The sequence below is a fragment of the Diceros bicornis genome, chromosome 3, assembly GCF_020826845.1.
Source record: "Diceros bicornis minor isolate mBicDic1 chromosome 3, mDicBic1.mat.cur, whole genome shotgun sequence".
Lineage (NCBI taxonomy): Eukaryota > Metazoa > Chordata > Mammalia > Perissodactyla > Rhinocerotidae > Diceros > Diceros bicornis.
Genome location: NC_080742.1, coordinates 48,188,209 through 48,201,362, shown reverse-complemented (window position 1 = coordinate 48,201,362; position 13,154 = coordinate 48,188,209). Strand labels below are relative to the sequence as shown.

General features: G+C 39.1%; 1 protein-coding gene across 1 annotated transcript; it reads left to right on the top strand.

Moving 5' to 3' along the window:
• Positions 1 to 5,011: 5,011 nt before the first annotated feature.
• TOMM7 (translocase of outer mitochondrial membrane 7) lies at positions 5,012 to 12,808 on the top strand. Its single transcript, XM_058527072.1, has 3 exons — positions 5,012 to 5,176; positions 8,096 to 8,144; positions 12,579 to 12,808. The coding sequence occupies exons 1-3, from the start codon at positions 5,074 to 5,076 to the stop codon at positions 12,592 to 12,594; spliced, it is 168 nt and encodes a 55-aa protein (XP_058383055.1). The 5' UTR covers positions 5,012 to 5,073; the 3' UTR covers positions 12,595 to 12,808.
• The last annotated feature ends 346 nt before the right edge of the window (positions 12,809 to 13,154 follow it).

Genomic DNA, 13,154 nt, shown 5'->3' with positions numbered 1-13,154 from the left:
TTTTTTTTTTTTTAATTTTTTGTTTATTGCAGTAACATTGGTTTATAACATTGTAAAAATTTCAGGTGTACATCATTGTACTTCTATTTCTGCATAGATTACATCATGTTCAGTCCTGATGGGTAGCCTTAGAATTAGAAAAAAGACTTCTGAAAAACGTCTGATCTCTGAAACTGGAACTGGTAAGAATGAAGAAACAAACAACAAACAATCAAACTATAAATCAATAGCTTACTTTGATTGTCTTTACTTAGCTAGGCATGTATTTCAGGCATATTATCTCTTTATCTTTACAGTAACTGATTGAGGTGGGTGCTGTTGTTATCCTCTTTTGCAGATGAGAAAAGAGACTCAGAGAGGTTAAACAACTTGACCATGATCACACAGCTAAGTGACAGAGCCAGGATTCAAATGCAGACCTTTTGCCCTCTGGGTCCCTGTTCTTAATCTTGACTTTATGTTATCGTTTTTCTAAAGATTAGTCACATGGACAAGTAACTTATTAATATACTTGTCTTACTCTAACTAGATCATAAAATCTTTAAGTGGAAGACTGCACCTCATTTTCTTGTTTCTCCACATGTAATGATCCATAGTGCAGGGAGGCGCACATTGTCAGTACTCAATATTCTAGAACGAATAAATGCATAAAAACAATTACGGCTTATAAAAGTGGCGTTAATAAGACTCTGATGTTCAGATTCGAAATTCAACAAACCAACTATGTACCAGGAAGTGTAAGGTGGTGAAAAGAGCATGAGTCCTGGAAGATTAGAGATGATGTACTTGAAGTGCCTGGCACACGGAGGTGCCTAACACATCTTTTTTTTTTTCCCTCAGTTCTTTTTTTGTTTTTTTATTGAAGTAACAGTGCTTTACAACATTATATAACTTTCAGGTGTACTTCTTTATATTTCGACTTCTGTACATGCTACATCGTGTTCACCACCAAAAGTCTAGTTTCCATCTGTCACCATGCAAATGTCCCCCTTTACCCTTTTCACCCTCCACCCACTCCCTTCCCCTTTGGTAACCACCAATCTGTTATCTGTATCTATGTGAGTTTTTTTTAATCTTTCACATATGAGTGAAATCATACAGTATTTGTCTTTCTCCGTCTGACACATTTTGCTTAGCGTAATACCCTCAAAGTCCATCCATGTTGTAGTAAATAGCAAGATTTCATCTTTTTTATGGCTGACTAGTATTCCATTGTATATATTTACACCACATCTTCTTTATCCATTCATCTTTCAACGGGCATTTAGGTTGTTTCCATGTCTTGGCTATTGTAAATAATGCTGCAGTGAACATAGAAGGGCATATATCTTTTGGAATTAGTGTTTTCATGTTCTTTGGATAAATACCCAGAAGTGGAATAGCTAGATCATATGGTAGTTTTATGTCTAAATTTTTGAGGAATCCCCATACTGTTTTCCATTGTGGCTGCACCAATTTACAATACATGGTACTTTTATTAATACATTTACATTATCTGATTTAATTTTTCTCACACACAACCCTGTTAGGTAGTGTATTAGTCAGCTCAGGCTGCCATAAAAGAACACCACAGACTGGGTGGCTTAAACAGCAGAAATTCATTTTCTCATGGTTCTGGAGGATCAAAGACCCAGATAAAAGTAAAGGCAGGTGAGGCCTCTCTTCCTGGCTTGCAGACGGCCCCCTTCTCACTGTGACCTCACATGGCCTTTCCTCTGTGCATGCACATGGAGAGAGTGCTGTGGTGTTTCTTTCTCTTCTTATAAGGACAACCCTTATAAGGACGCCCCACCCTTATGACCTCATTTAACCATAACTACCTCCTTAAAGGCCCTATCTCCAAACCCCTCCACTGGGGGTTGAGGCTTCAACATATGAATTTTAGGGGGACACAGTTCAGTTCATAACAATTAGTTACTCCCTTCCCATTTTACAGATGTGGAAATAGATATTCAAAGGAGTGGTTCCTGTTCTTCTGTGAAGCCTAGCTGTGCTGTCAGAAATGTCCACCACCCATATTTCCATAGGTTTCTTTCCTCCTTGCAACCTAAAAGAGCTCAACCATTTAATCCTCTCCAGAGGCATTTTTTTCCTAAGAAAACAGAGTCAGCAGCATCTTTTCTTCAGATGGTGCTGGTGAAACCAAACAGTTGATTTTTTTCCCTGCGATTCTCACCTTTTTGCCTTCGCCTCTCGTTTGTTATTTTATAATTAGCCAAGACCATGAGGATTATAATGTAATGGATTAGTTCCACTTTGTTTTACATCACAGAACAGGAACCACGGCATATCCAGGTTTACCAACTTTGGAACAAAGCTGGAGAATGGAAGATTGTTCAGTACACAGCAAACTCTAGGTGGGATTATCTTGCTTTCTCACCAGAAACCATGTTATTCTTCATCCAAGGACTTTGATATCATTATAACTCTACTTCATGGCTTCTGCCTACTTGTGCCTTCCACTGCTTCTTGTCTTCTATTCTGTCTTACCAGCTTCAGTCAAATTGTTATTTCTTTCTGTCTTGAGTTCAAATATCACTTAGAGAGGACCTCACTGGTTCAGCCAGTCAGCATCCCTTTAGGTCACTGGCCAGCTTTTGGTCTAATCTAATTGCTCCAGTACATCGGAAAGAGTTCTTTTATCTATCACAGCCTGAGGAAAATGTTCTTTGAGAATTTACAACAGCTTTTCTTCTAGGCCTGTGTTTATTCTCTCCTATAAGGCAGTCTAGTGCTATTATCATAGTCTACTCTATGTGAAAGGCCATGAGGACCTGAATCAGGAGGGCATATCAAGAGTAAAAGGAGACCTGATATCAAGAGTAAAAGGAGAGATTTTCAATCTTTTTCCTTCAATAACAAATGTACCCAAGCAACATAACATACCTGCAATCTTTACAATGTTGCCTGAATCCCCAACCCTATATGTAGGAATCACTGTGGAGGTGAATCTATATAACTTAGACTTTGTGGAGATTGAGGAGTGAGACTAACTCAGTAAGTTGCACAAGTTCAAAACTGGGCAGTCATCCTTAACCACCTCTTTCAACTTTGCTCTCCACATTCATTTGGCCAACAAGTCCTGTTGATTTTACCTCGTTAATGATTCTCAAATTTATTTACTCTTTTCCAATTTGACTGCCATTGGCTTCATCAAAAGTTCCTTGACTCCTCTAGGCAGTGTTAGGTGTCCTCCATCTGCTTTCCCATCATATTTTGTGCCTAACTTTATTGTGGGACTTAGCACATTTACATTGCCTTGGAATCATCTGTTTAGTCACATCTTTTCCACTCAAACATGATATTCTTAAGGGTAGTACCTTTAAAAAAATCTTATATCTCTAGTGCCTAGCATACACTAAGGCTCAATGAATGTCTGGTGAAGGCAAATGACCTTGGTTTTGTTCAGCCCAATTGACAGACATGCATCCTTACTATGTATCAGGCATTTGGATAAAAAAGATGAAAGTGTCCTGATCTGTAAAATAAGGCCTATAATATATACATTTTATTCCTTACAAGAATCAGCAAAATAAGCTTTAATGCAACGCAATATTAAATTCTTTTAAGGATTAAAAGGAACTATTGTATTTGAAACACTTAACACAGTGACAGGCATAGTAGATATAGGTTGTTATTATCACAAAGATGAGGGGCCGGCCCCATGGCTTAGCGGTTAAGTGCGCATGCTCTGCTGCTGGCAGCCCGGGTTCGGATCCCGGGCGCACACCGACGCACTGCTTCTCTGGCCATGCTGAGGCTGCGTCCCATGTACAGCAACTAGAAGGATGTGCAGCTATGACATACAACTATCTACTGGGGCTTTGGGGGAAAATAAATAAATAAATAAATAAATAAATAAAGAAAGAAAGAAAGAAAGAAAATTATTATCATGAAGATGAGTCAAGTACAGGAACAGCCATAAAGCCAGAGGAAATTTTTAGGTGCCATTCGGCACTTTAAGAATTTAATAGAAAATGTCATCACCTATCTTGAGGATGAGCCAGGAAAGGCTTCAAGGTCAAAACCTTAGAAATCTCTTACAGCCTTAGAAATCAAGAAGTCCTAGACCTGGGGTCAAAAGCTCAAATACCAACAGCAGCCAGGCAGTTACCAATCAGAAGTTGGGAAGTCTGACTACACATTAAAATCACCTGGGGAACTTCAAAGGCAAACCAATGAAGGGTCAGGCCTCATCCCCAAACTAATCAGAATACCTAGGAGTAGGGCCCCTGCAGCAGTAGGTAAGTCCCCAGCAGGAGTACGCCTTTAACTCTTAATGTGTGCTGCCGGGGGTGAGAACCACTGCAATTCCAAGCCAAGGAGGGCAAGATGGGTGAACAGGAGTGTCATTTTCCACTTACTCCTGTTGATTGTTGCAATGGGATTCGCCAGATTCTCTGAAAAAGTCCACATTTTCATGTGAAATTTTCCAAACTTTAAAATATTGGCAAGTAATTTAAAATGTTAAAACCCAAAACAGACCGACCAAACACTCTGGGAGTCAAAGAAAACACGGAGAGGGGCCCTATTGGGCGTCAGTTCAGAATCTCGGAAACTTCCTTGCAGTTACACCTTCGGTATGAAGAAACAAACTGACCCTGAGAGAAGTTAAATAACTTGTCCAAGATTAAACAGCAAATCAGAATAAGAGTGGGGACTAAAACCCACTCCTTTTGAATTTAATGTTCCTTCTGCATCAGGCAAGGAACACTTGGAGATACACTTCAAAAAGTGGGTGTGTTTCGGGAAGAGAGAGGGCCTTCCAGGCTGAAGGACCCCCATGAGCACTTCCTCAAGGATCCTGCAATCACGAAACCAAGCGATTCCTAAAACTTAAGGAAAGTGAACTTGAAACTCCGAGCGAGCAGAACCAACAACGGACCACTTGACCAGCGGCGCCGCACACGAGCGAAGCAAGTTAAGGGCGACGACTTACGACCTCTGCTGGCGACACTCACGACTCCTGCCGTAAAGGTCCGCGTGGGGCGCATGCGCATCTTCTTTCTTTTTTGGATTCCCGAGGCCCTGGCTGGTGTTGTGGTTCCTCGCTGTGTAGTCCCGGCCGTCGCCATGGTGAAGCTGAGCAAAGAGGCCAAGCAGAGGCTGCAGCAGCTCTTCAAGGGTGGCCAGTTTGCTATCCGCTGGGGCTTTATTCCTCTCGTGATTTACCTGGGTCAGTGAGAGAAGAACCTGGGAGCTCGAGAGGGGAGGGAAGGGAGTGCGGAGGCTGCGACTCCATTTTTGTTTTTTTCGTGCGGGAGAGAGAAACGGGACCACGCTGTGCGCGTCCTTTGAGGCTGGCTGTTCAAGTGGGGTGGGTCTAACCTGAGTTTGAGTTCCTGTTCTATCCTTTACTATTTTTATGGTGTTTAACAAATCGTGTAATCCTTCCCATTTCTGTTTTTACATCTATAAAATGGAAGTAACCTGTTTGTCAGGATTGTTGGGAGAGTTAGACGACCTGGTGTATGTGAAAGCGACTAATTCAGTCTTTGGCACTAGGTGGGTTTTCAGGGCGTTTGTCCTCACCTCTCCAGGTGAGCCTAAGTGGAAAGAGTCCTATAGACCTTGTGGATATGCCATTGCCTTGAAGCATGGTTATGACAGTAGTTGTTGGATGCCTCTGCTTTCTCACCTGTATAATGAAGGGTTTGGATGACTTTTGTTATAGATCTCATTTTACAGGTGAGAAAACCGAGTCGTAGAGAAGTTTTGTTCGGTGCTGAAGGCCGCACAGTTGTTAAGTCGGGGAGCTATGAACTCAAGCAATAGGGCATTAAGGCCTGTGCTCTACTGCAAAGGTTTACAAGTGCTCAGGCAAATGTTTTCACCTAGGGGCTGCACACTGGGACTCTATCTTATTTGTAGCCTTGGGTGGTTTTTTCTTTTTAATCTTATTACCGTACTCAGGCAATATGGTGGAAAGGAAAGAGCCTCAGCACTGTCAGTTTGAGCATCAAGTTCGACGTTTTCTAGAACTCAGTTTCACACTTTAAAATCCTATGATTTTAACAAGGTGCTGCTTCGTGTTTGTTCTAGGTGTCATGCATTGTCTCAAAGTACACTCATTCTTAGTCTTGACAGAGCCTTTGATTATGTTGGACATTCTCCAGGCAGCTGTGGCTCCTGTTTCCGCATGAATTGCAAGCCTGCTGATAACCTGGGGATACTTCAGTATACAGGACTTAAAAAGATTTTTTCTATCCTTATTTTGAATGCAATTTAAAAAAAAAATATTACCTTCCTAGGTTTTAGTGACTTTGTCTAGGTATCAAGGAGTAGAACAAATAAGACAGCCTGCTCTTATGCGTCCTGTTGTTCCCCCCCTTCCTCCCAAATTTCCCGCCTCCCAGACTTTCACTTAATGGTAGAAACGCCGAGTTTGGCTAGTCAAATGCTGGGACTAGTTCTCCTTTAGCTAAGAAAGGTATGAAGGCTTTGATTCTTCCCCTTCTTTATGCCGCTTCCTTTTCCATTGTTGTGTATGTGGGAACACATACAACATATTTTAGCCTGCTCTTGCTTTCTTTGTCACTGTGGTTTCTTTGCTGCTCTATAAGTCTTTTCATCTACCTTTCTCTCCTCCTCTCCTTTTTGAGATTCCTTTTCCACTACCAGAAAGCTGTAGCTGGTTGCTGCAATCTGTGTATCAAGGGCTTAGGTCTGAAAAGTAGATAATGCTTTCCTCTTCTACCCTAGCGTTTATTTTCCTTTTTGTGCACACTGGCTGTATTCTCTTCCTTAGGACTATTATTATGGTGTTTTTCACCCTAGCATCCAGCTCAGGTTGAGATTGATGTTAAGGCTACGTTTTTAGTACTTCCTTGTTAGTCATTGTCTTTTGCCTTACACTGTATATAAATTTAATTTTATGTCTAACCTGGTTCCCAGGTTGTTTCATTTACTTCTCCACCTCAGCTCTCACTAAAACCTGCAACTGTAGCTTGAATTTCTTGTGTAATTTGGGTTCAAACATACCTTTCAGATCTTCAGGGAGTATAGTGGGAGTATAGTGCTATAAAATAGGACAGACAGTGACATGATGATAATCTGTTTGGACATTTGCCAACAAAAAGATTTTAATGAGTCATCTGTTGGAAGACAATTCTCCATGGTCTCTTGAATTTCTACAAAAATTGTGAGCAGAGGCTGTGACCATCTTTTGTTTCATCTTATCTTTTTAAGGATGTTTGTAGAGTGAATAGCCTTGGAAAATAGTACCTTCTTCCAGAGCAAAGGAGAAACATGCTTACTGCCCATTATAAAAGATTCTGGTTCCCTGAACTTAGGGTTCATCTCCTAAATGATGACACTCTGACTACAGCTGTTGCTGAGAGTAATAAACTGTCCTTCGTTTCTTACTCGGAATCTTGTGTCTTCTACCGGCGTCTGTGAAATTGTTAGGCTAGTTTGTTGTCTTGAAAAATGGGGTAAAATTTCATACTCCTCACAGTTCTTGATGCCAACTCTAATTTTAATCAGTTATTTCAATAAATTAGCGTATATGTCATCCAGTTAATTAATAAATATATTTTAAATGGTAAAAGGTTTATTTAATCATACTTGTAATAAGAGTGTTGACTTAATTAGGTTGTTAAACAACAACTTGAATGGTTTTTTCTCTCTTTTTTCTATCACCAATCTTTGCTTTATAAAAAGAGATTTATGGGGAATAAAATAAGATACTGTCCTCAATTTTTTTAAAAAAAGTTCAGTTTTTTAAAAAAATCTTTTTGCTCTTGGTGGTCTTTCATCCAGTATGATTTGCTATTTGTGTTATCTTTTTTCTGGGTAATGACTAATAATGAAAGATAGTGCATGCTAAGGGCTACTGTGCTAATTGTGTATAATAGGAATAAGGTAGTTTGTACTCCCTACTGATTAGTCCTGGACATAATCTCATACCCTAGTCAAGATTCAAGACCGTTCTGTAGCACAGGTAAATCCAGATAGTGCTGGTCAATGTGGATATCATTCTAGCTACCCTAGGTTGATTTAAAAGAAAAAAAGTCTTAATAGTAAATTTTTTGTCTGTTAGGTTTTTAATTAGTATTTATTCTCTTTCTCTCTCCTCCTTCTGCTTCTCCCCCAGGATTTAAGAGGGGTGCAGATCCTGGAATGCCTGAACCAACTGTTTTGAGGTACTGCTGTTACAGTTAAACATTTCAGGGGAATTGTTATTACTAGTACTGAATCATGGGGAAGCAAAAGACTACTAGTGGAGGCACTGTTATGGAGCTTTACCAGTCAGGATAGTTGTGGGCTGTTGGAAAACTGCAGCAGTTTGCAGACCAGTCTAGCTTATGTTATCAGGTAACTGCTTTCTTTCCCCTTCGTAATTTTTATTTCCTGTCCCATATTATAACCATAATGAAGCACATTTTAAAAGAAAAAGAACTAATTTATTATCTTACCACTTTAAAAGGTGAAGTGTTGTTAATTTCCCATATTCCCATCTTATCCTCATTGAGATAAATACAATCTTGAATATCATTCTCACAAGAATACATAGGATTTTGTTTTCTTCACCTAAAATTACAATTGATAGCCCATATATTTTCCAGTTGTTGATCACTTAGGTTTTTCAATTTTTTAGTGTTTTACATAACAATATAATGAACATTTTTATGCACATAGATTTTATAGGTTCTGATTATATCCTTATGATAAATTCTCATGAGATTAATAAGTCAAAGTGTATGAACATTTATGGCTCTGAAAACGTACTGTCAAATTCCTTTTTCAGAAATAACCTCACCAGTGTTGGATAACTACTCGTGAAAACTTCACACGCACACGCACACAGTATACATAATCATATACTCACACATATATGTATATATATGTATACTTGTGAAAACTATACATATATATGTGCAAATTTCATATGTATTAAGGCAGAATCTGGAACAGGCAGGTTTGCTCTGTAGGAATGACTAATATTCATGGCACTGTGATGATCAGGACCCTTGCACAGGTGCTGTGGGATTTCAGCTTGATCCTCTGTCTTATAGACATTTCTTGTGGATTTCCCTAACAGACTTTTCACTGGCTAGTCTAGGTCTTCAGTTTCTTCAAACTCCTACTCTAAGCCACTTTTTTTCTAGAATGTGCAGAAAATAATAATAGTAATATTACTGACAGTCACCTACAATGTGTCAGCCACTGTTGTAGATGCTTTATATACAATATCTCTAATTGTCACTTCAGTCTTTCAGAACAGGTCAAGCAGTCAGTAGGTAGTGAATATGTCTGTCTCCAAGCCTATACTCTTTCCGCTGGGCCACGTGGCCTTCCCAGATCATCTTACTTTTTACTTAGCACAGTGCCATCTGATATGAATTTCCTCCACTTGCTCTGCCTTGCCAGCCTCTCCTTTCTCAGAGGAAGGGGTTTTTCTTCTCAAAGGTTACTGCCCTGTGTGCCCTCAGCGTGTCCATTTCTGCATTCACTCTCTTTTCCTTGATAAAGTTCTTTAATAAATGATCTTCACTCACTGCTTCCTTTCCTCACTTCCCTCTCTCCCTTTAACCTTTTATGGTATGGCTTATTAAAACTGTTTTCAGAGATCTCCACTAAGTTCCTTTTTTCTTAGCTTTTACTCTTTGAACTGTCACTTTCCTTTTCTGTAAAATGGGGACTTCAGGTAATATCTAGCTGATTGACCTTAGATCAGTTATTTCCTTATGGAAACATTACCGTAGGAAACGTTATCAGAGATAGCACTACCTGGTCAAGTTGTGTGAACATTTTCCAAGCACTGGAAATTGTCATCAAATACCTTTCCCCAAGAGGCCATTAACCTTTCTAGGATGAAGTTTCCTCATATAAATTGGGCATAATAATCTACTTTATAAGGTTGCCACGAAGATTGAATAAGAATATTGTATGTAAAGTATTAACAGTATTTGTCAATTAATATGTGAGCAAGAAACTGTTATAGTAATTTTTAATCTTTTCTATGTCATCTCGTTTACCTCACTTCTTTCTCCTATTAGAACTATGCTCTAGCTACAAGAAACTGCATGCTAATCCCAGAATTAACTGTATATTTTCATGCCTTTGTCCATATGCTTGTGTTCCTTCAGCCTGGAATACTCTTCAGTTGCCACTTGATGAATACCTGCTTCTAGAAAAGCCCAATCTCAGATATCACCTCATCCCTAAATCTTTTCCCTCATTCTCTTGGCTGAAATCACTCCAGTTTTTCTGTTCCCACAGTGTCCTTTTGTGTCTTGTCATTTTCTGCTTTGTTATACCTGTTGCTTATTTACATTCTATTTTGTCCTGTAAGCACCTAAAGTAGCTGCCAGCAAGTGTTGAGTTAACTTTTAAATGACCCTAACCTCTCCGTGGCCCTTTGGACAGGAGTCAGTACAGCACTGCATCTTTTGGTATGCTTTTTAGACTGGACCTGCATTTTGGGAAGTAGCATTTTTTGTGCCCTAGGTGATCTAGGATCCAGAGGTGGGGATAAAATGTGCCCTTCTGTTGCACTTCCTTTTGGTTTCAAGTATCCCTCCAAGAGTTGACCCTTCAAAATGGCAGACTAGATGAAGCAACCACCTCCCTGCTTTTTCATTTCTTCACCTTATTGTCTTCTCAGTGTTCCTCTCCTTTCTGGTGCTGGCTCTCTCATTCTTTTCTGTCATTGGGGACATCTTCTGGTTTCCTTCCAGAGGTATTTGCAATTTAGGAAAGAATTGATTGAGTACCTGAAAAGAATTATCCAGTTATGGAATTTCATATACTATTCTGCTTGCGCTGGGGAGACTGATTAGAGAGGTCTTCCTGGATTGCCTAGTTTGTACCCTGAAAGAAACAGAAGTGTATTTGCTAGGATTTTTATTAATGTAAGTGTTTTATTAATATAAAGTATATTGTTGATTACTATAAAGTTTATAGTCATGTGCCACTTAACAGCGGGGATATGTTCTGAGAAATTCATAGTTAGGCAATTTTGTTGTTGTGTGAACATCATAGAGTGTACTTAACACAACCCTAGATGGTATAGGCTACTACACACCTGGGTTATATGGTGCTAATATTATGGGACCAGCATCATATGTGCGGTCCACATTCCCTCAAATGTATAGCACATGACTATGTTGTTTATGTATAAATTTATTTCTATAATAATACTTACGTGAATAATATAGTTATGATTTACTGGTCTGTTTCCCTTGCTAAGTTGTTGGGTTCCTTGGGATTAGAACCACGTTCATCTTAGTATCTTCCTCTTTCACCCGGATGGTACATTGTGCATGGTCAGCAAATGTTGGTTGATATGAATGCCTTATTCAAAATGCAGTACTTTAATGAATAAGGGTCAATATCTTAGTAAAATACTATTTAGGAAAAATATATGAATACTAAGTTTAACTAAGAGAATCATTGTTCCCATTATCTGTATAAGGCCAAGGAAGATTTTCTTTTCTCTGTTTTGGGTGCTCATTACCATTGAGGAGGAGACCTTAACATATGAATAATTTATTTTCATATCTTAACTATGCAAAAATGCTTGGGGTTAAATGGAGATTTTAACACGTTTGAAAACTGGAAATAGATGCATGTTGGTTTTTTTCCCCCAGACAAAGGGAAAATACTTTTTAAAAATAAACTTTATAGAATGCTCAAATTGTCATTTTGTAATGCAGTTTTATTTAAATTGACATACTACAGAAATCACATTCTTAATGAACAAGACTGAGCAATAAAACTCTTGTCTCCTTCCTGGATCCTGTTGCTTGTCAGCAAATGGTTTGGGAGTTTGGGCTAGTTAATGGCAGGGATATTTGGGTTAAGAATTAGTTGAGGTGGAAGTGAAGGCTGATTGCTCCTGGGATGTGTGTGAACTAATGATTAAGATCACCTGGGTCCCATCCCGCTCCACCACTTAAGATATGTAACTGTCTCAAAGCCTCGGTTTCTACATTTTTTTTTTTTTATTTTCCCCCCAAAGCCCCAGTAGATAGTTGTATGTCATAGTTGCACATCCTTCTTGTTGCTGTATGTGGGACGCAGCCTCAGCATGGTCGGAGAAGCGGTACGTCAGTGCACGCCCGGGATCCGAACCGGGCCGCCAGCAGCGGAGCGCGTGCACTTAACCGCTAAGCCACGGGGCCGGCCCTCTACATCTTTAAAATACGGATCCTAACTGGGAGTTGTGAACTTTCCGCACAGTGTCTGACCCATAGAAATCATTCAATAAATGTTATTTTTAGTTTTACTGATGTTCATCTAAGAATGATACAGCTTTATTTTCTGGGTTTATCTGTCCTTCATGTTGATGAAATGGTTAATCATTTATCTTTTGACTGACTTCAACTTCCATTTTCCTTTTTGTTTATAATAGGTAACCACACTCAAAAGTAACAAAACTGTATTTCTTTAAATATAGGTCTTTCATGTTTGATTTTTTTGCTCAATGAGGTTGATCCTTGTTTTCTAGTAACTCTGAATTTGATAGATGAGTAAATACAAATGTAAGTGTATAAAATCTTCTAGTTCTTAAACTGTTTAAGAGGTTTTTAGTTTGGGGTTTAATTTATTTCTCCTCTTCACAAACATTTTAGCTTACTTTGGGGATAAAGGACCATTTGGTCTTCTGGATTTGGAAGCAGTCAATGGACAGGAACAACATGGAAGGTGTGCGCACTGGCTGGGATAAGAGACGAGACATCGTTCCGACGTTCACCAGTTGAATGACACAGGGCTCTTACTTCTCAGATGCATTGTAGCAGAGTGGAACCTCTACTGACTTATTTATGATAGACTATCAAAATAAATGGTTTTAACAATGTTATGTCTTGAGTTTTTTTTGAATTGAACATAATAGGACTATTAGGTAAAAATTTGGTCCTTTGGTACTTTTTCAAAATAGGGAATTTATATACGTGTCTAGATGCTACCTTAAAAAATAAGAGAATTTCCAAGTTAATTCCTGGCCATTCACTTAACAAATGGATTCCAGTTTCCCTTTGCATTGAAGCAGTAACTCCCTCTGTGATGTTATGCGGTAGTAAAAGTATAGACAGCTCTCAGTTTGTGAGAAATTGGGCCCTTACTTCCTGCACTGGATTGGAGTAAAGTTCTGATTGAAAGAAATATGGGTTCTGTGGTTCTGTTGGTAGGTGATGGGAATGGCCTTG